Raw genomic sequence first — 25,201 nt, forward strand, 5'->3', positions numbered from 1 at the left:
GAAAGTATCCGGATCTGACATGATACCACTGAGTAGATGACTTGCATTGGGCTAGGCTTCGCTGCGGCATGCGCCAATACTTATACCAATGGTGATGTGAGAGAGTGTTGACTAAATCCCCAACCATGGCTTAATGAGGACCTTACCCAATTACCACGGCAGACCCAAGATATCTTATGATTGAGGGGGAGTGACAGATGACCCACAGAAGTATGGTGCTATGGCTTAAAGCATGTCTACCTTAGAAACTAGCATACTTAAGATTAGAACCATATTTCATCATTGTCTCATGTCATATTGCATCATATTGTGATTTGTATCGAATGAACTGTGTATTATGAAACGACTTGCCTTGCTGAGTTCTTTTGAACTCATTCCTTTCGTGCAATTTGTTAGATTATCCTGCAGGTACAGAAGACCTTAATGGCACGTTCTATGACCCGAGCTATGATTCCGCATACTACCCTTCTGGTGATGGCTACGCTGAGAGTTAGGATTGCTATGCCGAGGAGGATTATGGTTCGTACCAGGGTTAGCCCCACCTTAGTGAGGGAGCGGCCACATTGGGTTTACTTCATCCACACTTATAAAGAAGAAATCATTAGGATAGAAGAAACCTATGTGTAGGCCCCATTTCCCTGGATGACTGTAATCATTTGAATATTTTCTGTCTAGTTCTTATGGATTTGTTCTTGACACAGGTTGTAACTTAACTTAATTAACCACTTTTCCGCTATTGCTGAAGGAGTGACTTTTGATCACTCTTTCTCTTTGAGATTACCTCTATGAGAAGTTGACATTTGATATTTCCGCAGTCTAGTTAATTATCTTTTCTTATTCATTTGATATATTTATTGCTTACTTTATACATTGATTATATTGTTCATGATTATGTTATCGTGTATGTGGGAGGCATGGCCGCTCGATCTGGATCTTCGGGCTGTGGATCACATCCAGGGTATACCAGATAGGATACCGGCTGGGTGGATGTGACAACTTGTCTGGTCAGCGCACAGAGTGCCTGACTTACATCCAGCATCTAGAGTTTCAGTTGATCCAGTTGATGCTGGAGTGAATCTAGAGGATTATTACCTCCTTGACCACCATCTACTTTGAGCAGTCAACTTCCCTAAGGAATATCTGGATTGTTGACTCCAGGAATTTGGATGCCAACATCTCGCTGTGCAGCAGCTGCTGCTACTGCCGCTGATCTAGTCACCATAGCTTTCTGAAACGTTTCCCACAAACGGCGTCAAATGATGCGTCCAAAATCTGCTCAACCCTTAGATCTCCTGAGAATGACCTGCAAAATAAAGCGTCAGATGTGGCCCGACCTCTGGGATCGGGAGTCCACCTCCGAAGGCTAAGTCAGTTGATGAACTTAATCACAAATGGCTCTGCTAGAGCACAGAGCTAAGGAATGAATAACAAGAATACAATTCAAATAGTAAGCATCTGAGTGTTTTCGTCCGTCCTTCCCTTTGTGGGGAGGTAATGTCTTATATAGAGTGTACCTTAGAATCTTCTTCGTTGGATGTATTGAGCCTTCTTAGGGTAGTCATTGGATCTTAACAGGTATATCCGTTGAGCGATAGACTTCTACTAGTTTTGACTAGTAGAGGACTCCTAGGATAACCCGACTGTTATTTGAAGCTTATCCATATGATAGTGATGAGTGACAGCCGCCGAATTCTGCTAGCCGTCATTAGGTTAATTAACCTACTCCAAAAGTATTGGATTAGGGTGTGCTTGTGGCTGATTTAGTTTTCTTCCTCAGCAAGCTACCTCATGGACCCGGCTCGCTCGAAGGCGAGTCGATTCCCTTCGTCCCAACCAAAGTCGAGGGTCGAACCAAGAATGAACCAAGTTCGATCATATTTTCTCCATATCAATATTATTACACATTGAGTAGATTATGCTCATGATTATGTTATTGTACATGTGGGAGGATGATTTCCTCGATACTTGTTCTTCGGGGCTATGGATCACACACTTGGGTATGCCAGGTAGGGTACCGGCTGGGTGGATGTGACAAACGGCGCCAATTTGTTGCATCTAGACCTTCTTCGCATCAGCTAGTTAGTTGGACGACCTCTTGAAGGCTTCTCCAACTGAATACGAGTAGGTGTGATGGCTGCACTCACAAAGGAAATTAGAGCGGCCCAACCTTGTGTTGGTTGGGGGACCACCTTCGACGCCCAAGTTAGTCTAGGCAACAATAGAAGACCTTGAGAGGGTTCTCAAAGCGTAGAGACTAATAGTAAGTTGAATCTCGTACCTTGCCCATCTTAGGATGGAGATTATATAGTGGTTACCCGGAGGCAGTGTCTCTATCAATTTCGCCCATTTAGTTGAAGAGTGGGTGAGTTGCCTTAGGAAGCACATTCCTTTCCTTAGTGGGATTAATGGAGCCATTATTCCATCATCCACTTCCCCACATTTTGGAGTGGGTATGATGGGTGGTTATCTCCAACTGACCCTTTTGACTTGGTCATCTCCAACATTCCTCTTGGACTTAGCATTGAGCGTTCTCTCACTTCCCGAACCTATCTCAGTTGAATATTGAGGGATCCCTTAGGGAAGGGGTTCTCAAACTCCCCGAGGGGGTGTGTGTGATTGTCCATGAGGGGTTCTTCAACTCCCCGAGGGGGTGTAAAGGATTCCTCTCAAAGGGTTATCCAACTCCCCGAGGCGGTGTAAAGGATTTCTCTCAAAGGGTTATCCAATTGCCTAAGGGGGTGTAAAGGATTCCTCTCAGAGGATTATCCAACTACCAGAGGGGGGGCGTTGTTCTCTATGAGAGGTTCTTCAACTCCTCGAGTAGACGTATGTGGTTCTCCTCAAGGGGTTCTTCAACTCCTCGAGGGGCTGTGTCTGATTCTTCTTGAGGGGTTCTTAGGTTGCATACCCTCCACAACACGAAGAATGAGAAGGCCTGCAAGAGGGCACCCAGTGATCCCCTTCTTGACATTAGTGGGAATGCTGCATGTCACCATTGAAGACATTTGATGGTATCCCTTGCACTCTTTGATGTTTCCAACTTGTTTGATATCCTTAAGGGACATGGTTGCTAAGACATAACCAGATTTCTGTCTTACTCATCCCAATGTAGCTGCCTGCACACTTCCATTCTTGTCATATGCCTTGCATGTTACCCTTACCACAACTCCTGCAGCATTGAAAACCCTACAATGCTTCAGCAATCAAAAATCGATTTACAAAACTTAGATTGAATTCAACTAGCTAGTTTTTCCTGGGATACACGTCTCGGGTTCTTTTGGGTTCCCTGGACCTCTTGATGAATCTTAGGGTTCTCTTCTTCCTTGACATACATAATACATGGATAAGGGTACTTTGCATTGGCCGTGAATATGCCAAGAGAGACATGAAGGATAACAGGACAATAAGGTTAAAGCCCATGGTTGCTTCTCACACTATCACTCTTTCCTCTTGAAGGGTTAGATTGCTGTTAATAATCAGATGGCAACTTCATTGAACTTCACCCTTCTTATTGGGGCATATTTCAATGACTAAACCCTAATATTGTATATATTACGCAATGCACGATGGATTAGGAAACATTTTAGGCGCAGTTGGAAGCTTGCCCGTAAGTTGTAATGCATGACTCTTTCAAAACAAAAGAAAAATAAAAACATGCACCACCCACGGTTCATTAGGACGGTTTCCCTTTAAGAAAGGACAGGGCGTCGAGCATTTGGGGCTACTTCTTGTCCCCTTTAATTTGGGATTTTAGTAATGTGGTGGTTCTGGTATGGTGGTGTCCATCATTTGATGCACGTTACTTGAATTCTATTAAATCTCAACTGTTTAAAACACAGTTCGTTCATTTAAACATGCACATTATATTTTGAGCAATTGGAATTTAATGAAATTCATTTGACTTGCACCAACACACCACATACCACGTTAGCACACCACAGAACTAACAGAAGTGCGACCCTTTAACATGGGCTATCCATCGCAAAACAACAAAGAAACAGCTGTCATGATGATATGGAGCAGCGGTTGTGGACCAGAGGTCACAACCACTACTTTGTTGGACCGCCCAGTATGAAAATACACGAAAATTGGCAATCACTCCTCACGTCATGAGTGAGGGTCCCATAGTGCCACACCTATTCTTTTAGGCACAAGGAGTCCAAGTACCAAGTCCCAACTAGGGGTGCAAGTTTGGCCCTGGCGGCTCTGACCCGCCCTAAGCCCGCCCTGAGCCCGAATAGGGCTTGGGCTAAAGATTTTGGCCCTAAGGGCGGGTTAGGGCCAAAATATTCTGGCCCTAAACTAGGGCCAAGGGCGGGCCAAAGAGTAATCCCAGGCCCGCCTAGCCCTGACCCAGGCCCTGATTTTGGCCCTGATCTTGGCCCTGACCTAGGCCCTGATTTTGGCCCTGATTTTGGCCCTGACCCAGGCCCTGATTTTGGCCCTGACCCAGGCCCTGATCCTAGCCCTGATTTTGGCCCTGATCTTGGCCTTGATCTTGGCCCTAATCTTGGCCCTGATTTTGACCCTGATCTTAGCCCTGATCCTGGCCCTGATCTTGGCCCTGATCCTAGCCTTGATTTGAGTCTAAAGACTCTGGACCCTCCACCCACATGGAGAGGAATTAATTGTAATACATATGGGTGGATACTTGACACGTGTCAAATTTTAGAAACATGATCATGTTTTGTAGAAAATTAATAAAATAAATTATAACCTCATTACCAGTGTAATAAGTATCTATTTGATTTTGGCCCTAATCCTGACCTTAATTTTGGTTCTAATCTTAATATTAATTTGACGATGATCATGTACTACAGTACTAGATTTTTACCCTGATCTTCATACTAACATTGATATGAATCTTGATTTTGACATTTAGTCACTTTGATCATATTAGACTAATAATTCACTTTTTATATTATTTTAAGGTAATTTTTATTTTTCCAACAAAGTCATTTTTAGTTCAATAAAATATTGATTTTGTTTTTTGACTAAGGCGAGATAATATATTATAAATAATAAAAACTATTACATAAGGAATTAATATCTAACAAATCTATACCCCAACTTCTCATCATGAATATCTAACAAATCTATTGTGATATTTCAAAAAAATTTATTAAAAACATATAGCTATGTTTGTAACTAAAACATCATTTTCTTTAACTATGAAAAAAATACTTTTTTTTTAATACTAAATTATCGTCGATTTACTTGTTAACAAGGTTTTGAATATGAATTTTTTTGTATTGAATAAAGATATCAATTTATTGAACAGTTGTGAATGAAAACATACCTACCTACGGCTTAAGTTCTTGACTTTGAAGATAAAATTTTCATTTATCAGATTCAGAATCCCTTTGAATTCTGAATCTCTGATGTTTCTAAGTTTACAAAAAGAGTTTGTGTGACGTTCTCTATAATTTACTTGACTTTCAAATATGCCTAAATTTAATTACAATTCTTCTCTCTACTTATTCTATTTCATGAATAATTTTAACTCTTTGCTGCTCTGGAGAAAAACCAAAGTAAAAAACAGAATAAAAGAGAGAGAGAAACTTGAGTGAAAGACAAATTGAAAATTTGGAATGAAGTTTGACCATTGTCTTAGAAGTTAGAAATTAATTGAGAATTGAGATAAATCTTTTTCTTTTTCCCTTCGAGCTTACATATAATAACCATTATTTTCATCGAATAGCAAATTAAAAAACCCTAGAAATTTGGATTTCTCTATTTCTCTAAAATCTAAATGGGTATAAATAGTTAAATACATATTGAATATAAGTTTTGGATTATTTGTTGACATCTTTACTATTTTATTTTCCAGAACTGTGTTTGGAATTTTAGAATTTAATTACTTTAATATGTATTTTAATTACTACAATCTTACATTTGATATTTACGACCAAAGATATGGCCAATTAAAGCTAGGGACAAGGCCAATTAAGGCCTGGGCCAATTAGGGACTGGGCCAGGGACAGGGCCAATCAGGGCCAGGGACAGGGCCAATCAGGGCTAGGGACAGGGCCAATTAGGGCCAAGGACAGGGCCAATCAAGGCCAAGGACAGGGCCAATCAGGGCCAGAGACAAGGCCAATTAGGGTCAGGGACAGGGCCAATTAGGGCTAATTAGGGCCAATCAGGGCCAACCCATCCCGACCCGGCCCAATTACGGCCAATTAGGGCGGGAATGGGCTTGGCTTGGCCCTGTAGGGCTTAGGGCCAGGGACAATAATCATTGGCTCTAAACTAGGGCCAAGGCGGGAATGGGCTCAAATTATACCATATAGGGCTGGGCTTGGGATTGCAAAAGCCCGGCCCAGCCCAGCCCAGTTGTAGCCCTAGTCCCAACCCAACTAATTGTCGGTGTTAGACTAAGGTTTACATGTACAACACGATTTTGTTTGCGGTGGCACGCGCTTAGGGAAGATGACACTTAAATTTTAAATCCTTCCTAAATAAATCCTGTGTTATTTACAACTACACGTACTCGGTTTAAAGTAAATTACAAAACAATACCAAATTAAAAGACTCAAGATTGAACATAATCCCAGCCCAACTACGTATCTTGTTCTCTTCTATTGCCAGTGACCAAAATCCATCTTATTGGTCAAAATGAACTTTTGATGCGTTTAAAAACTGTTTAGCCTTACCAACAGGGGTTGGTCCAAGTGGTAAGCAGCTTGGTCCGCTTAAGCAAGGTTCCGGTATCGAAACCTTATGAATGCAAAAAATTCCCGCTGGGAGACTCACCCACCATGGCCAGGTGTGCGACCCGGGTTGGACACCGGATTAGTCAGGGCAAAGCCTTGGAAACCGGGGTTGGCAACCAAAAAAAAAAAAAACCTGTTTAGCTTCTAAATCCCTTAATGCTTGCCTGTAAAATGAAGTTAAATGTAGGCCGACTGAGCGGTCAAGAAGTCACCTCGGAAAGTTAAGTTAGTACTTGAAACACCACAGAGTCCTAACTAATTGCAGAACTTAATTGAATAACGTTAATAGAGGGAAATGATTCAAATACCTTCACTGTGTGCCATCTCTTAGTTTATATAAGGTTTACCTATTATTTTCAACCGTTGGATTTGTTCATGCTTCTTCCTTGTGGCCGTACGATTGTAGGTTTTTTTCTCATTTTTCGGAACCAGTTATGGTTACCTTTCGTGGCACGATTGTGTATCTCGAATTTAAAGGAAACACGTTTCTTTCCATAATCGTCGAGTTCCTTCTTCTCCACGTTGCTTGGTGGTTTTTCTATCGAGCCAACCCGACCGGGGTTACTGACCTGAACATGATTGAACCCGGTTAGGTGTTATTTTATCCTTTTCGACTTCTAATATGAGTATCTTGCTTTTGTCGTCTCTAGTGACCCATTCCATCGTCTGCCTCAAGTGTTATAGTAGTTCATGAGCTTCATCTCTTTGTGCACAAGGTTATGATTCCAAATAGGTAACAAGAGCCTGGATTCAGAAATAACAAAGCTAAAGTCCCTTAGAGTGGAGAGAATATTCTTTTATGTGGTTTTAAGCCACATTTGGACTTAGACTTTGCTTTTGGCTCTTGAGAAGGAATACCAAGAAGCAATTTTAAAGAAGATGGCCCTTTGTCTTCTCTCCAAGATAAAATTCTCTCATTCTGTTGAGTAATTGTATTACAACTTCTTTTAAATACACGAAATAGAATTGCAATACAATTGGAAATGGAGAACTTGATGTTATAACCATGCAAATCACCATTCGAAATGGGGTTAATTCACACCTTGTGTGCTGCCTTTAGGTAATTGATGCACCCGACAAGCCAAGGGTTGTTCCACACCACATGGTATAATTATCAATTGTCACTCTAAAATAATGGTGATTTAGTTGGTTGTCTTGATGGTTGATAATTTACAAGGAGTTAAACTATCTTTTCAGCATTGTAATTTGGTTTGCTAGAGCTCCAGAAAACAGGGCACTATTGCTTGCTCCAACGCTAAATCTAAATGCCGTGCCTTGGCAATGCTATTGTTAAGCTTACTTGTCTACAATCCATCCTATAGGAATTATGCATTTGTCTACCGTCTGCTCAGGTTCTATGGTGTAACAATGTTGGTTCAACATATCTTATAGTGAATCATGTATTCTATGCTCGTACCAAACATAATTGACCTACATTTTGTCTAAGAGAAAGCTGCTAAAAGAGATCTTCAAGTTTGATTCTTGTCCATCTGATATGGAGAGATTATGATCAGACCGGGTTCATACCTGGTCCGACCCTCAACCCCGGTCGAGACGGAGAGATCCGACTCGCTCCCGAGCGAACTGGATCCGGAAGATGGCTTGCTGAAGAAGAAAGCTTATTCGGCTGCAAGCGTGCCCTAATCCTACTTATGGATTAGGGTAATCACCCTAATGATGGCAAACTCGAATTGACGGCTGCGGATAATCATTATCGAAGGGATAATCATCGCATAACCTAAAGGTTATCTCAGGAGTCCTCTACTAGCCCAAACTAGTAGAAGTCTATTGCTCAACGGATCTAACTGATAAGATCCAACGACTACCCGAAGAAGGCTCAAGTGCATCCAACGAAGGAGATTCGAAGGTACACTCTATATAAACCTCACTACCATACAAGGTGAAGGGAGAGAAAAAAGAATACTATCTGAGACTCAGGTTCAGATACATACTGATAGACCTAAACTATCAGCGATCTGCTATCTAGATCACCCTTCCCTGTTCTTCATTCCTTAAGCTCTGCGCTTCTAGCAGAGCCATTTGCGATTAAGTTCATCAACTGACTTAGCCTTCGGAGGTGGACTCCCGACCCCAGCGGTCGGGCCACATCTGACGCTTTCGTTTTGCAGGACATTACGAGGAGATCTAAGGGCTGAGCAGATTTTGGATGCATCAATTGGCGCCGTCTGTGGGAAACAACTTGAAAAGCCATGGTGACTAGATCAGCAGCCACTGCACAACGCAATTCCGGTGTTCAGATCCCTGGAGTGAATAATCCAGATATTCCCCAGGAAAGCCAAAATCCTATCGAGGTAGATGGTGGCCAGGGAGGACGTAATCCTCCTCCTGATACAATCCAAGATCAATTGGATCAGGTAAAGATTCAACTCTTGGAGGTGAGCCAAGCACTCTGCATGCTCATCAGACGAGTGGTTTTACCACAAGAGCCTGATCAGCGCGATTCAGGGAGACGTGCATTGCCACGTGACCAGAGATTGGCTGAAGACCGGAATATCGATCATAATTTCCGTGAAGGAGACCGAGGACTTAGGAGGATCAATGATCAACCGAGGCGAGACGATCGGTTCGACAGACCGCAAGAGAGTACAACTGATTCAAACACAAGGTTGGATACAGGGGTAAGAACTCACCCCCCCTGAAGTCTAAGAAAGTCAAGGAGGTGATTGAAGCTACTCGGTCACCGATCCTTACCATCTTCGGGGGACCAGAGCCCGAATCACTCGGAGTCTGAAAACAAAATCCAAATTTGTTGGAACCGGAGAGACGCAGAAGCGGAAGAAGCTGAATGGTGAAGATTCTATCACCTTTAGCGAGGAAGACGAAAGAGATGTTTGTTTACCTCATGATGGTGCTATAGTCATCAAGGTAGAGATTGCACGACGGGAAGTGCATAGAGTTTTAATTGATACAGGGTCTGCAGCTGACCTAATTTCCTACGAAGTGTATCAAAAATTGAAGGTGGATCAGGACTTGATGAAACCTTCATCCACACATCTATATGGTTTTGCAGGGTCATCTGCAGTGGCGGAAGGATCGGTCCAGTTGGATTTATTCATTGGAAGTTTTCCTAAGGAAACAACTGTCCGAATCAATTTTTTGGTGGTTCGGGAACTGCCAGCTTATAATATGATCATCGGGCGACCATCTTTATCCAAGATAGGTGCTATTGTTTCGACAAAGCACCTGAAGATAAAATTCCCGACTAATATGGGAATTGGTCAAGTCTCCTCTGACCAGAAGATTTCTCGGCAGTGTCATGTTGCCTATTTAAAAGACAAGGAGGGCCCGAGGAAGGTAACTGCCCTCCCCATAGAAGTTCGAGATGATCGGGAAGAGACAGAGATGCAAAGACTCGAACCAGTGGAGAAGCTGGAACAAATCCAGTTGTGTACCGAGGATGAGAAAAAGATTACTTATATCGGGTCTGAACAGCTGGAAGAATTTAAATATGAGTTGAAGTTTTTTCTTCAACGGAATAAAGATGTATTTGCATGGTCTCCGAGGACATGCCCGGAATCGATCGGGCCATTGCAGAGCACAAACTACGGATAGACCCTAAGGCGAAACCAGTGATACAGAAAAGAAGAAATCTCTCTATTGAAAAGTATGAAGCCGTTCGAAGCGAAGTTGAAAAACTTAAGAATTCTGGTTTCATAGAACCAATTGAGTGCCCAACTTGGTTGGCCAACGTGGTAATGGTAAAAAAGGCGAATGGGAAGTGGAGGATGTGTACAGACTACACAGATCTTAACAAAGCTTGCCCAAAAGATTGCTACCCGTTGCCTCGGATTGACCTCTTGATAGATGCGACTGTAGGATATGAAACTTTAAGTTTCATGGATGCCTACTCAGGGTATAATCAGATCCTTATGAATAAGGAGGATGAGAAGTATACGGCTTTCATGACTGATCGTGAGAGCTATTATTACAAAGTCATGCCTTTTGGCCTGAAGAATGCAGGAGCAACATATCAGAGGGCCGTCAACAAGATTTTCAAAGAGCTGATAGGAAAGAATGTTGAAGCTTATGTTGACGACATGCTAGTGAAAAGCTTTACAAAAGCAAATCATATTGCAGATTTGACTGAGGTATTCTCAGTATTGGGGAAACATCAAATGAAGCTAAACCCAGAAAAATGTGCCTTTGGAGTCTCCTCGAGCAAATTTTTGGGCTTCATGGTATCACAGAGGGGAATTGAGGCTAATCCTGCCAAAATACAAGCTCTGATTGATATGGAGGCTCCCAAAACCGTTCGGGATGTACAGTGTTTAACAAGGAGAGTTGCTGCTTTAAATTGATTCATCTCCAAGTCTGGAGAAAAATGTTTGCCTTTCTTCAAGGCACTTAAAGACCTGAAGGGCAATAAGGAAGCAAAGTGAACTCGAAGAGTGCCGAAAGCTTTCGAGGAATTAAAAGAAGCACTTGGACAACCACCGATCCTGTCCAGACCAGAGAAGGGGGAAATATTACAGCTATATCTAGCGACGTCCCTTTCGGCGGTCAGTGCAGTACTTGTTCGGGAAAAAGATAAAAAACAGTGGCCGATTTACTATGTAAGCCACGTGTTGCTAGATGCGGAGACAAGATATTCACAGATTGAGAAGCAGGCTCTGGCTCTCATGATGGCCGCCAGGAAGCTAAGGCCATATTTTCAAGCTCATCTAATTGAGGTATTTACAACTTTTTCTCTTAGTAAAGTTCTTAACAAACTTGATTTGTCTGGAAGGATGGTGTCCTGGTCGGTTGAACTCAGCGAGTTCCAAGTGAGCTTTAAGCCCAGAACTGCAATCAAGGCTCAGGCATTAGCCAACTTTGTAGTAGAAACTACTGCACCAGTGGAGCCCACCATTGAGGATCCCATTATACCAACCACTTGGGAGATATGTGGAAGATTCGAGTAATAAAGATGGAGCAGGAGCTGGAATTCTATTAAAAAGTCCAGCAGGATTTATTATTCGATTTGACACAAGTAATAACGAAGCAGAATATGAGGCCCTGATAGCAGGACTTCGGTTGTCAAAAGCATTATCTATTGCAGATGTTACTATTTATGGTGACTCTAAACTTATAGTCAACCAAGTCCAGGGGGAGTATGGTATTAAAGAACCACGCTTGCAGAAATATCAAGAGATAGTGCAGGCATTTCAAAACCAATTTCGGAATTTGAAGATATCTCAGATTTCGAGGAATGAAAATTCAGTGGCAGATGAGCTATCCCGACTAGCCAATGCCAAGGAAAAGAATCTAGACCCTTCGGTCTACATTGAAGAGATAACTTTTCCAAGTTATCATGAGAAAGAAATTTCTTATATTGAAGCGAACGTTCTTTGGATGGATCCAATAATCGAGTATCTAAGGGATGACAAATTACCTGAGGATCCAGTAGAGGCAAGGTTGATCAAGATTCGATCAGCTAGATTTGTCATTCAGAATGGGAGACTATACAAAAGATCTTATGCTGGACCCCTTATGAGATGTATAGGCCCGAAGGAGCAAAATCAGCTTTGGCTGAGGTTCATGAAGGAATTTGTGGAGCTCACATGGGTGGATGAGCCCCGGCTCACAAAATTCGAGACTTGGGTTATATTGGCCTAAGGTCCAAGAGGCTGCTATGGAGTACGTTCGTCGATGTGATAAGCTGTCAAATTCATGCTACAAGATCGAAGCGCCCGGCGGAAACTATGACTTCAATTCTAAATCCCATTCCCTTTGCAATGTGGGGAATTGATATCATGGGCAAATTCACCAAGGCATCGGGCGGACGGGAATATCCGATAGTAGCAATTGATTACTTCACAAAATGGGTAGAAGCGAGTGCACTGGCGGCAATTGCGAGAAAAAAGTGGAGAAATTTGTGCTTGAATCAATCATATATCGCTTTGGGATTCCAAAGATTATTGTCACTGACCATGGTACTCAGTTCGACTGTCCACAATTTGAGCAATTCTGTGGAACATATATGATCGAGCATCGTATGTCCTCAGTGGCATACCCCCAAAGCAATGGACAGGTAGAGGTTACTAACCGAACGCTACTGGAAGGAATAAAGAGAAGACTCGAAGCTAACAAAGCTTCTTGGGTCGAAGAACTTCATAATGTACTGTGGGCTTATAGAACTACGGTTCGAACACCCACAGGAGAAACTCCATTCAGGTTGGCATATGGATCCGAAGCATTGGCACCAGTGGAGATAATGGCGGGGACATTAAGGGATCGTGAGTTCGAGGAAAAAGCAAATGAACAAGGGCTGCTTGATAGTCTTGATTTGTTGGACGAAGTTCGGGCAAAGGCAATAGCACAAACTCAACATTATCAAAGAAGGATAGCGTCTCATTATAATACTCGAGTGAAGAATCGTCGGTACTTAGCCGGAGATTTGGTGTTAAGAAACACCCTAGCTTCCGACCCGCGTCACCAAAGAAAATTAGACCCTTCCTGGGAAGGACCTTATATGGTTGTGAAACCGGTCGGTTCAGGAGCTTACAGGCTGAAGAACATCAACACCCAGAAAGAGTTGGATCATTCGTGGAATGCTAGGCATCGGATGAAAATTCGTGTGGGTCCTTCAACAATTATGGAAATTTTTGGACTTTCTTAAGTCGAGGCATCGGATGAAAATTCAAGTGAGTTCCTTTTGCAAGGTGTCGGTTTAAAACCCGAGTAAGTTCCTTCAAGACTTATTGAATTTTTGAATTATCCTTAAGTAAAGGCATCGGTTTAAAACCCGAGTGAGTTCATTCTCAGACTTATCGTATTTCTCCGGAAATCCTTAAGTAAAAGCATCGGTTTAAAACCCGAGTGAGTTCCTTCTCAGACTTATTGTATTTCTCCGGAAATCCTTAAGTAAAGGCATCGGTTTAAAACCCGAGTGAGTTCCTTCTCAGACTTATTGTATTTCTCCGGAAATCCTTAAGTAAAGGCATTGTTTCAAACAACTAACACCTAATGCAACAGCGATTCAAGTGGCTAGCAAAGTTCAAGATAAAGTTGATTTCTTATTTCTTCAAAAGATCCAAAGAGGCCAGTATCAAAACAATTACAAGAGCTGGATACAATCTTCGGTCAAAAAAGAAAGTCATCATAGGTGACTGATTGAGAAGTTATACAAGATCAACGCGACTTTGCTAGAACAAACATATGAGTCAACCATTGGTGGGGATTCAAGGAAAAGAAGAGAAGAAATGAGGATTACAAAAATATTTCGGTATGCATAAAATCCTCCGCAATTTCATACTCTTTGTCCAGGAGAAGCATGGTCCTCGACCAAACTCGCATTCAGGACAAGCTCGTCATAATTGACTTCTTCCAGGGGAGAATAAATAGGAGAATCTTCCAAATAATGCATAATATCTGGATCGGAAGGTGGAGGATCAATCTTATCCTTGGTCCAGTCGGGAGGAGGAATACCCAGGTCGGTAAATACTTCGGGATGGCAAACAGCACTGTAGGGAGTCATATCAAAATGAGGATCCTTCCTCAATATTGATTCCCATACTTCGTTCTCACCATCCCGGTATGCCTGCAAGTTATAAGCATTCAGCATATCAACAAAAGGCTTACTGTGTAAATACTTGAAGACGCAGGCTCTGCGAACATCGATCGGAAGGGATTCGGGCAAAGGAACGCACGCTTGCCTTTCGGGTAACGTTTGAGATCCTTTGGCTCCCGACTTCCCAACTGTTCGCTCCGATCGCCGGATCTTCTCCCTAGCATCATCCAAGTCGACCGAAGACGACCAATCATCGAATTTTTTTCTCCTGCCACCTCCCAAGCTAGATTCCGAAGGCGAGCAATCTCAACATCTTTAGCTTCGGAGATTTCCCGAAGCCTAGAAACTTCATTTCTCAATCTACTGAGCCTAGTAATTGCTTCCACTTGGTTGTGGAAGTTACCAGCAAGACTCCTGCAAACAACTTCCGAGTTAACGAGGAGCAGAAAAGTAAATTTTCAGAATCAGAGGATAATGAAGAAAGACTTACATCACCAGGTGACTTCGTAAAGACTTCATCTAGAAGTTTGGAAAGAAGCTGCGCTCTCGAAGTCATTCGAGCAGCAGTACACCATTCCAACGCTTTGTCAAACTCGTTTGACACTAATTCAGGCGAAGGATGAGAAGGATGAGCTACACCAAGAGAAGGAGGAGCTGCATCACTTGTCACCCGACGGCGGTTCGTAGTGGCAAAATCCTCCAACTCGGAAGGAGAGGAGGAGGATGCCAAACAAGCACTGGAGTTGGAAATAGGAGCAGCACCTGCTGGGACCACACCTTCATCGGGACGCCAACATAGTTGCCTCGGATGCCCGAAGAGTCTCTTTCGGGGGTGCACCAATGATCTCACCAGCGGGGCGTCGGCAGCACCATCGGCAACGGAGTGATCAAGATCTTCCTGGGAAAGACGAGCGATCACTTCGGGCAAAGGAGGCTCAAAGACGACATCAATAAAAACTGTGGGAATCTGACTTGAAGATTCACCGGTAGCAGTCGCCTTATGCTTGGAGGATTCACTAGTTGAAACCACCGCACTGGCCCCAATCACCACCGACGGAACGATTTTCTTGCAAGATTTTGCTCTGATAAAGTTCGGGTTGATCTTGGGAGCCACTATGCAAACAAACAAGCCGTATCGGTGCTGAAATAAACGACAACAACAAGAGGGAAAACCCTAGTTTTTTATTACTTCCAACAAACCCAAATAACTAAACCCCAAGTATAACCTCCTGTGCGGTTTACTCGGGGGGAAGTGGGGAAAGAGATGAGTAATCAAGAAACTCACTTGTTCAGAAGTTGATAGAGCTATTGTTGGAGTACGAGGAATACGGAAGCAGGTCGAAGGACGAAAGGTCGCTTTAACACTTTAGCAAATCTAACTTGCAGAAGACAAGATAGATGGAGAGTACCCACGAAGGCTTTAAATAACCTCAGGTATTAAGACGACGGTTGAAGGCTAAGGACAACCGTCGACCTAGATCGAAATGACGCTTCAAAAACCGCAGAAAGCAAGATCAACGGTCGGAGGGATGCCACATGGAAACATGTGGAAGCGAGGACCTGATGCAGAGATACCTCCAATCGTTGCACCGCCATTAAAATAATGGATGTATTTCCGATTCATTGGAAACAGTGAATGGTATACAAAGGCAAGAAAACGTTTGAACTTCGCAGAAGGGAAACGTGCGGACTTTGCAATAAATGAAGTAGTGGAGAAGATTAATGCATCTTCCCGAAACGCATCTTCACAATATTTCTACAAGATTATTATTCGGCGAGGAATGTAAAGTTAAGTGATGATTTTTATCATTAATACTTTGATATTCAAGGCAAGATTTCGGCAGGAGACGGGGAAATATAAAGGCCAACATGAGAAAGAAATGTCTATTCATTAAATAGAGGGTAAATCTGTACAAAAAGATAACTCCTTAAGCCTTTTTTTCATTGTTGCCCGAGGGACCCTGGTCGGGAGGACTTTTCTCAGGATCATGAGAAGAGCCTTCCTCAAGAATGGCATCGGCTGAGTCCTCTACAGCAGCAACTTGAGACTCGGCTTGAGATTTCTCCTCTGGAAGTGCCGGCTCGTCGGCCCGGGTATGCCTCATATTGAGGGTCAGCTGGAAAAGGATCATCTTCTTCCCGAGCTCGGTCAGGAGATCCATACCAACTTTCCCGAAGACCTCTTTGTGGCACACCTCACGAAAAGGAGCAGTGTCGAAGGCAGGGATTGATCCGAGGATTCGCTCCCAAACGTCGTTTTGCCCCAAGCGATAAGCTTGAAGGTTGTAGATACCTAGCAGCTCGAAGAAAGGTACGCTGTTCAGGTATTTCCGAACACTCCTTCCGAAGCTCTGGCTTTATATGCTCGGGCTTGCTAGGGATCGCCAACTTCAGATGTTCTTCGAGCTCCCTACTTTTGAATTCAAGCCTGTCACCAAACAACGTGGCAGCTGCTTTTTGCTTCTTGGCCTCGCGCTCGGCAGCAGCGGCACGAATCTTCGACGCTTCGAGGGCCTCCTTAAGGGAGATCACTTCTTCCTCATGCTTTTTCTGCAGCTCCACGGCAGCTGCAGTCAGCTGGTCTATTTCAGAATTGGCTTTCGCCAAATTCTCTTCACGGAGTTTGCGACACAAGGAGCTGGTGCGACCAACCCGGCTCAATGCTTCCATGTGTTGATAAAAGCTCAACACAGCATTCCTGGGAAGGCGGAAAATATCAAAAGAAGTCATAAGGAATTATGAAAAAATAACTAAGCAAGAAGACCGATACCTTGTAGATTGACTAACAAGGGAGGTGTCATCCAGGGCTTCAAATTCCTGGCGATCAGAAGGAGCAAGACTGAGGGAGCTCCATTCTGCAGCTTTCTCGGGATCCCGAGTCACCCTGTCGGTCGGCTTCGGGGTCCACCGGGGGTGAAGACCTCCTCACCATCCGTTGAAGCTTTGGATTTTTTATTGGAGGGAGCATCAATTGTGTCATGCCTCCTCTTGGTTCGGGCGGAGGAAGAGACATTAGACCTCTCCACCATCGGTTTCTTCCCTTTACCCGAAGCATCAGCCACGGGCTTGATATTCCTGATACCCCTATAAGAGGGGTCAGGAGAGGGAATAGAAGCCTCTTGATCTACGGTCAAGGCTCTGGGCGATCGTTGCTCGGCTGTCACAACGGCCCTAGCGGCCTTCACCCGCAGGAGCTTTCGGGGTTCATTCTTGGAGGCACTTGCAAAGAAGAAGGACAAGAGTCGGAATTAAAAACATATCACTTGAGTCAAATTAAAGGATGGTGGTTAGAAGCTCACAATGAGCCAAGCCCCAAGATCTTGAAGGATGGAGTTATACTCCACTTCAAGTCCATGTATCTCTTGATACCACGGAATGGATTTGATCTTCCCGATGGCCGCCTCATCTTCTCTGGATAAGGGAAGGCCTCGGTTATTCTCGGAAGAAGAAGTACACCTCCTCCAGGTGGTTGGAAGTTAAGATCTGATGGAGGCGCTCGACAGAAAAAGTATCGTTCGCGCCATCTTTTGTGGTTAGAAGGGCAAGTTCCTTTGACAAGGATGCTGCCCCTCCAATCAAGTTCAGCCTTATTGCGTTTGGACAGAAAAACCCATCCGGGAGGATGGGAGATAGAAAGAACATGAAAATGTACAAAGAGAGAAAGAGATGGCGTAATGCCAAGTTCAAAACACAAACCCAAGAAGCCGACGATAAGACGCCAGCTATTGGGGAGGAGCATTCCGGGACAAATGTTCCAATGATTCGAAGCTGCGGAGAACAAAGGATTAAAAAAGGGAAAGCGAACCCCGCTTTCCAGTGCATCTATATACAGAGAAAATTCACCCGAAAGGGAGGAATCAACCCTCTCATCAGGGTGGGGAGCCCTAACCTAATATGAGGAAGGAAAATCATTGGACAACTGAAAGAAGGGTTTCTTCATCGTAAATGGAGGGAACAGAGCCAGGTCCACCATCGGACCCGGAAGTTTGAGGCTGCCTAGAAGACTCGACAATCTTGGAAGATCCGGACTCGAGAAGGACGGGGAGAAGTTTCGGTTTTTCTTTCAAAACCTTTTTGAGAAACTTCAGCGAACTCGCGCGAGAGGACAGATTAGGGTTTTGTTATCACTATCCGAACTGTTCGGGGAGCGGGAGAAGCAAAAGCCTCATTGCTATTACCAACACTTGGGTACCGAGAGAAGCCCTATCGTCCGCCATTACTTGTTTTAGTAAACTACAAAAAGAAAAAGACCAGTAAACTTACTGATTCAGTGAGGCGGAAGCTTGAGAGCGAGGAAGGCGCGAAGCGAACAACAAAGGTTCAAATTCCAGACGGGAAGAATGAAACCTACGAAGACAACGAATCACTTTTAAAACTCCCGCACGAGTGTTTGGGAATCTGAACGATCGAGATTGATTCAAAATCAGCGATCAAGATTGAAAGACGTTTTGAAAGTTTGAACTCACGAATCCGAAATAGGCGTTCGAAAACCGTCGCTTGGATGACGTGAGCCACGACGGAGATCAACTGCAAGGAGATATGTGGCCTTACACTCACAACGCTCGAGGAAAAGTGACCACCGCATTAAATGTGATATGACATTTAATGAAGCACGCAGAGATTATCACCTGACGACCGAACCCGGTTAAAAACCAAGCCCTCGGGATCGACCGAACGCTGGAGTGCCGGGGGCTCGTGATATGGAGAGATTATGATCAAACCGGGTTCATACCTGGTCCGACCCTCAACCCCGGTCGAGACGGAGAGATCCGACTCGCTCCCGAGCGAACCGGATCCGGAAGATGGCTTGCTGAAGAAGAAAGCTTATTCGGCTGCAAGCGTGCCCTAATCCTACTTATGGATTAGGGTAATCACCCTAATGATGGCGGACTCGAATTGACGGCTGCGGATAATCATTATCGAAGGGATAATCATCGCATAACCTAAAGGTTATCTCAGGAGTCCTCTACTAGCCCAAACTAGTAGAAGTCTATTGCTCAACGGATCTAACTGATAAGATCCAACGACTACCCGAAGAAGGCTCAAGTGCATCCAACGAAGGAGATTCAAAGGTACACTCTATATAAACCTCACTACCATACAAGGTGAAGGGAGAGAAAAAAGAATACTATCTGAGACTCAAGTTCATATACATACTGATAGACCTAAACTATCAGCGATCTGCTATCTAGATCACCCTTCCCGCTTCTTCATTCCTTAAGCTCTGCGCTTCTAGCAGAGCCGTTTGTGATTAAGTTCATCAACTGACTTAGCCTTCGGAGGTGGACTCCCGACCCCAGCGGTCGGGCCACATCTGACGCTTTCGTTTTGCAGGACATTACAAGGAGATCTAAGGGCTGAGCAGATTTTGGACGCATCACCATCAATGACCAACTTGTTGACATCCTTACGAAGCCTCTTTCTCATCAATGCTTTAGTAATCTACTATCCAACCTAAAGGTCACTACATTGCCCTTGAGTTTGAGGAGCTATGTCAAGGATACTTCTGACAAAACCCTAGCCATTACATCTCCTCTAGCATTTGCCACCAGCCAAAGTTGCATTCCATCTCAAAGACATCCACATGAAGCATCAATGATCGATTCTCACTATGACTCTTGTGAAACCCTAGCCGCCACTTTATCTTAAGTTTTATGTAAACCTAAACCCTACGACTTGTAACACAAAACACCAAGATGTAACAAGGACTTGCAGGAGTACAATCATAAGAGTCCTAAAACCATTAACAAGGAGGACTCGAGGCTGGATCAACCTCTATATAAGAGATGTAACACAAGCATAATCAATTAAGGAAATAAACTCATCACTCCTATGGACGTAGGTTGCTCTATTCAACCAAACCAAGTAAAAGCTAGTGTTTTCTTCTTCTCCTTCCTCCTCTTGTTGTCTTCTATTCTAACCCTAATCACAGGTTAATTTCTAATATCCATCCACACTAATTGTGCATTGAATTGGTAAATTTTTTTTTCTTATAAATAGGAATGAATCTCTCCCATTTGCAATATGTAATTTTGATGAAGAAAAGTGAGAAAGAGTGGAGGATGAAGAGAGAGAGAGAGAGAGAGAGAGAGAGAGAGAGAGAGAGAGAGAGAGAGAGAGAGAAAGAGAGAGAAGATTTGTGGTAACACCAACATATTTGTAAGGTTTATACTTTGTGAAGATTTATTGTGGTTGAATCTTTCCTTTTCTGAGTGCAATTAATTCATTTGTCTTGTGAGTGTGTTATCTAGTATTGGAAATGTAAGCTTCGGTCTCCATCTGATAATATGAAGAAATAAATAGACACCTTAGTCCAACAAATAGAAGTGGTTTTATTTAGACAGGACCTGTTAAACATTCTTCTGTCATGATCTCTTTGAATCAACAATGGAATCCTAATCAAGCCGTGGTAATTTACAATCAAATGAAGGAACTAGTCAAAGAATATCAACCAATGAAGGAGGAAAAAGAATGGTAACTGTACTCACATCGATGAAATGAATTTATATTTCAGGTCTTCATCAAACTCACCCTGATTCAGTGGGGTGATTCTTTTGTTTTCAGCTCTATAAAATATTTTCTGTGTTTGGCTTTCTTTGCTTATAAAGCAACCAAAATCTACAGTGAGCAGGAGTGGCTGGTAAATTGCATCTCCTTTACGCATTTTCCCCCTTGCTGTACCACCGAAAAAATGCTGGTCATGTACAGTATGATCACCCCCTACAACTCATCAAAAGCTTAAAATTCTATCTTCGCACAGCAAATCTCTTGTTGCTGCTGGTTTGTGCTGCTGATTTCTCACAAACACAACCAGGGAAAGGATTTGCATAGAAGTTCTCCTCCAATCTTGGGAACTTTTTTGCCTGTCTTATGTATGGTGCTCCCAACCTGTCTACATGTAAGCGCTTCACTTTTGCTGAGAAATCCTCCCAGGATATTACACCTTTATCCATCTGATCAAACAGCTTCACAAATTTTTCTCTGCCCACACCAAAAAAACAAAGGAAACTGAGATATCATCAGCCGCCCAGCAGAGCATTTCAGTCAATAAGAAACTACAACAAACATGCGGCTGACAAAGAACTTTAGTGTATGTTCCTTGCAAATCTTTACATTTTGTTGTTTCAGGAAACATCTTTACCTGTCAGGGTTGATGGTCTTTTGAAATCCTTGGAATCTCCTGTGGCCCTGCACTGCTTTAGCCATATTCCCATCATAAGTATAAACAAAGACATCACTCTCCAATGCTACAATATAGTCCAATGCAGCAAGACGATTTTGATAATGCTTAAAAGGCCCCAATTCCTCCTCCGTGGCTAAGGTGGAATGAGATAAGACATTGGGATACTGAGCACGAAATGTAGCAATGCTTGTAGCACCATAGATCTCCCCTGCAACTATGTAGATATTTGTGGTGGACGGATAACCCATGGCCTTGAGGAAGATAGCAGCTTCTCTAGGGGACATTGGACATCCTCCTTCAACCCGTCGTTCCTTGCTATTGATATTCTTTTCCTTCCAATGCTTCACATTGTATCTCATCCGACGGAGCTCTTCTGCCTCCTCTGAGGTAAGGTTGTGGCTGCAGCCAGTGAATGCAAGCATGTCTTTCTCGTATCTGTAAATTTAATATCAGACGTTACTGTAGGACAAAATATATTTCACTAACTCAACTCCCTTCAAGAGAAACCATGTAGCTATGTAACAGATGAATACCTCAAATGAAGAGCTATAAAAGGGTTATTACTGTTGTTCCTCAGTCTATAAATTAGTTTCTGAGCAAGTTCCTCTATCTCTCTTGTATATCTGAGTGCCTCATAATTAGCTCGGCAACGAAGCTTTTGAATTGAGCTCGAGAGGCCATTATTAGCAAGTCTTGAATCGGTATGTGTGAACTTCATCACCTTATGGTGCTTTAATATCGGTATCAGCGCTCTGTAGTAACCAGCCTGCAGAATTTTAATTAAAACCCTTACAATTCAAGCAAGAAATGAAGACAGGAGGAGAATAGAATCATACAGACCTTGGACCAGGAAACAGGTGCCTTTGCAAGGGGTTTAATGGATGCACAATTGGTTGGAAGAGATTCTACTATCTCGATATCATCTTTCATTGCTTCTATGAAGTGCCTCCAATCAAATATATCTTTAAAATCACTGCAAAAAAGAGTGAAAAAAGTTCTAGAATTGCGATATTGGATTATATTTTACTGATGACGATGATGAAGATGCAATAGCCCTGACCTTGGATCTGTCCAAAAAGAATGGTGATCCAGAGAAGGAAGGACCAAAGTGGCATTCATGATCTTTGCTATTGCAACCATATCACATATCTGCATTTTTAAAAAGAATTACAAGAAGAAGGTCACATCAAATATCATGAAATTCAACACCAAGAAACATCTCAAATAGCTAAGAAAGGGTGCTTTTCTTACTCCTGTTCTCATCTGATTCAATCCACCATTGGCATGAACTAGAAGATAACCATTGTTTCCCGTTCCCTTCCCTAAGAATTAAATAAATTAGCAAATGATAGCAGGGAAAAATTCAGAAGAACAAACAATCAACGAATCTGCTATAGTGGTTGTTGGAGATGAAGCCATACTCATTTTGTTCCGTGTTCGTTCAATACATTGATAATAATTATTGCTGTTCGGTTTCATCCAAATTTCAGGTGTCTGTGAGCAATAAAAACCAATTGAATCCCTTTCAAATCTACGTTAACAGAGAACAACCCACCAAAAAAAATTAAGAAGTAAAAAACAGGAGTATCTGTTTGTCCAGAAATCAGAAAATATCAAATTCAAAGACCCAATTTAGAAAAAATTCCGCAGTTTAGAAACCCCAATTTAATGGGATTTTGAAGCTCGAAATTGCAGAATAATTTGGGAAATAAAATAAAAGATCAAACAGGTTGTTACCTTAAATAGAAGTCTTAATTCATTCAAAACGTAATGTATCTATGGTTGAAACAAATACAGAATCAAATTGCTGTGAACTAATCCATGAAAAGCAAAGCAAAACAAAGCAAAACAAAGCAAACCAAAGCAAACCAAACCGAAGAACAGAGGAGGTTTACCAATCTCTTTGGTATCAAAAGCTTTTCCGAGAACGGCTTCGACGAGACAATCTCGCTGGGCTCCTCTTCCTTCACAACCTTCTGTGCCATGGACCAATCATCCTTCAAGGTCTGAACAATCAAGTAACGATTCTCTCTTCTCTTCCAATCCACATCTATATGATTGAGTGAAGAAAACATCAAAAATACAGTGAAGCCCAACAAAATTATGAGCATCAGAAAAATCCTACGACCCATGTGTCTCCCTGATTTCAAAGACTTCAACCCAGAGACCAGCCACAGAACGGTGCTCTCAATGCCAAGCAGCCATGGCTTCGGCAGATAAACCAGTCTAAGACGAAACAATATAAACCGTATAAAAGGGTTGTGATGACGATTCCCAGAATCACTTCCATCGCTATTGGCTTCTTCATCTGAGGAATCAACCACTCTTCGTCTCGTCATGGGCCACCAGATTCTCGGCCTTCGAGTACGAGAAGTTGCGGCAGAGGTAGACATTAGGGAAAGACATAGAAGAACGAAACTACCCACGAAGAACAGAGAATAAACGTGAAACAGAGTAACGTGGAAAGAGAGAAAAGCTTGACGAAGGCCTTTAATGGAAGAACCGTAGCTTCTTCTTCTTCTCTTTGGATTTCATGTTGTTGTTCTGTCGAGAATTTTTCGAGGTTTCTAAATACGCTTTCCTAAAAGCGTGGCGAATGGTGAGGTCTGCTCTCCGTCGTTGTTGTAAATTTCTTCCTCTTCTGAATTTGGAAACTTTGAGTGTGAGACGGTTTTTTGCTTCTCTGTCCCTTATATGTTTTTCCTTTCTCTGTCTGATAACTTTGTAACTATGTAACGTATCGGCATCGAACAGATACGGATATTGAAGTGGATAGATTTTTATTTTTTTGGGTAAAAAGTAGATATTATTAGAATTACCGAGTTACACACTCAGATTGGGCCGAAGCACCAATTCAGGGAATGGATTGTGGCCAAATTGTTCTATTCGAGGTGATGGGTCTTTCCCGGACGAAAGCATCTACCATAGGCATCAAATGCTCTTGAAATAAAATGAAAATTACAAATTTTAAATTGATCACATAAACAGATAATATATCGAGCATATCCTTAACACCAACCACTATGGTGGCACTCTGCCAGTTGAAGGTACTTAATAGATCTAGCACTGTCAAAGTGAAGACAAACCCGTGTAAAATCTTGGGACAAGACGTCATTCATAGGATGGCGTAGGCACAGCTTCACCTAAAAGATAGGAGTCAAAATTACCTAGCAGGTAGAAGAAAAAAAAAATACAAGATCAGTTGCCATCTCTGAATGCATAACCCATTCACCTTTAAATGTCCTTGAATCCAGCTTGCATCACAGAAAATACCCACCTGAACCAAAGATGGTTGCAAAGCAAAACTAACATCTCTGTTAGAAATTAGCGTTTCAGAAGGCATGGCTGTTGAAGCTCTATTGTCCTGGGATTGCTAAAATTCCGTAGCCACTGCTTGAGCCTTCCTAATAACCACTAGAGGAGGCGTTTCTTTATGCTAGAACACTAACCTTGATCAAGAGAACCATAACCGCCACATAATAAAAGAACCTAGTGTACACAACCACCGCTGAGCTTTCTTATCTAGAGTTCTAACCAACAAAAAGGTTGTACAAGTTTAGACAGTAAAGGCGAAGAACCATCCGATGCGCTGAAACCCAAACACAACCTATACCAAATCATGCAAGCATAACTACAACCTTAAAAAAAATGTGCCCAACAGTCTCCTGGTCACTGCAACGAAGTCACATTTGAGACACCGGCATTCCACGATGAGACAATGCTACACCCATAGCAAGCCCATCCATACAACCCCTCCATAGAAAACTATGGGTTTTAGGCAATGTTTTACAT

General features: G+C 42.7%; 1 protein-coding gene across 1 annotated transcript; it reads right to left on the reverse strand.

The window, feature by feature from the left end:
- Nucleotides 1-20,607: 20,607 nt before the first annotated feature.
- Nucleotides 20,608-24,039, reverse strand: LOC149022636 (O-fucosyltransferase 19-like). Its single transcript, XM_089147319.1, has 8 exons — nucleotides 23,305-24,039; nucleotides 22,831-22,903; nucleotides 22,661-22,731; nucleotides 22,470-22,558; nucleotides 22,250-22,382; nucleotides 21,943-22,175; nucleotides 21,368-21,844; nucleotides 20,608-21,207 (listed from the first exon to the last, which is right to left on the reverse strand). The coding sequence occupies exons 1-8, from the start codon at nucleotides 23,800-23,802 to the stop codon at nucleotides 20,973-20,975; spliced, it is 1,809 nt and encodes a 602-aa protein (XP_089003445.1). The 5' UTR covers nucleotides 23,803-24,039; the 3' UTR covers nucleotides 20,608-20,972.
- Between the last annotated feature and the right edge of the window lie 1,162 nt (nucleotides 24,040-25,201).

The sequence above is a fragment of the Hakea prostrata genome, chromosome 3 (genome assembly GCF_041222555.1).
Source record: "Hakea prostrata isolate BN-2017 chromosome 3, UWA_Hpros_2, whole genome shotgun sequence".
NCBI lineage: Eukaryota > Viridiplantae > Streptophyta > Magnoliopsida > Proteales > Proteaceae > Hakea > Hakea prostrata.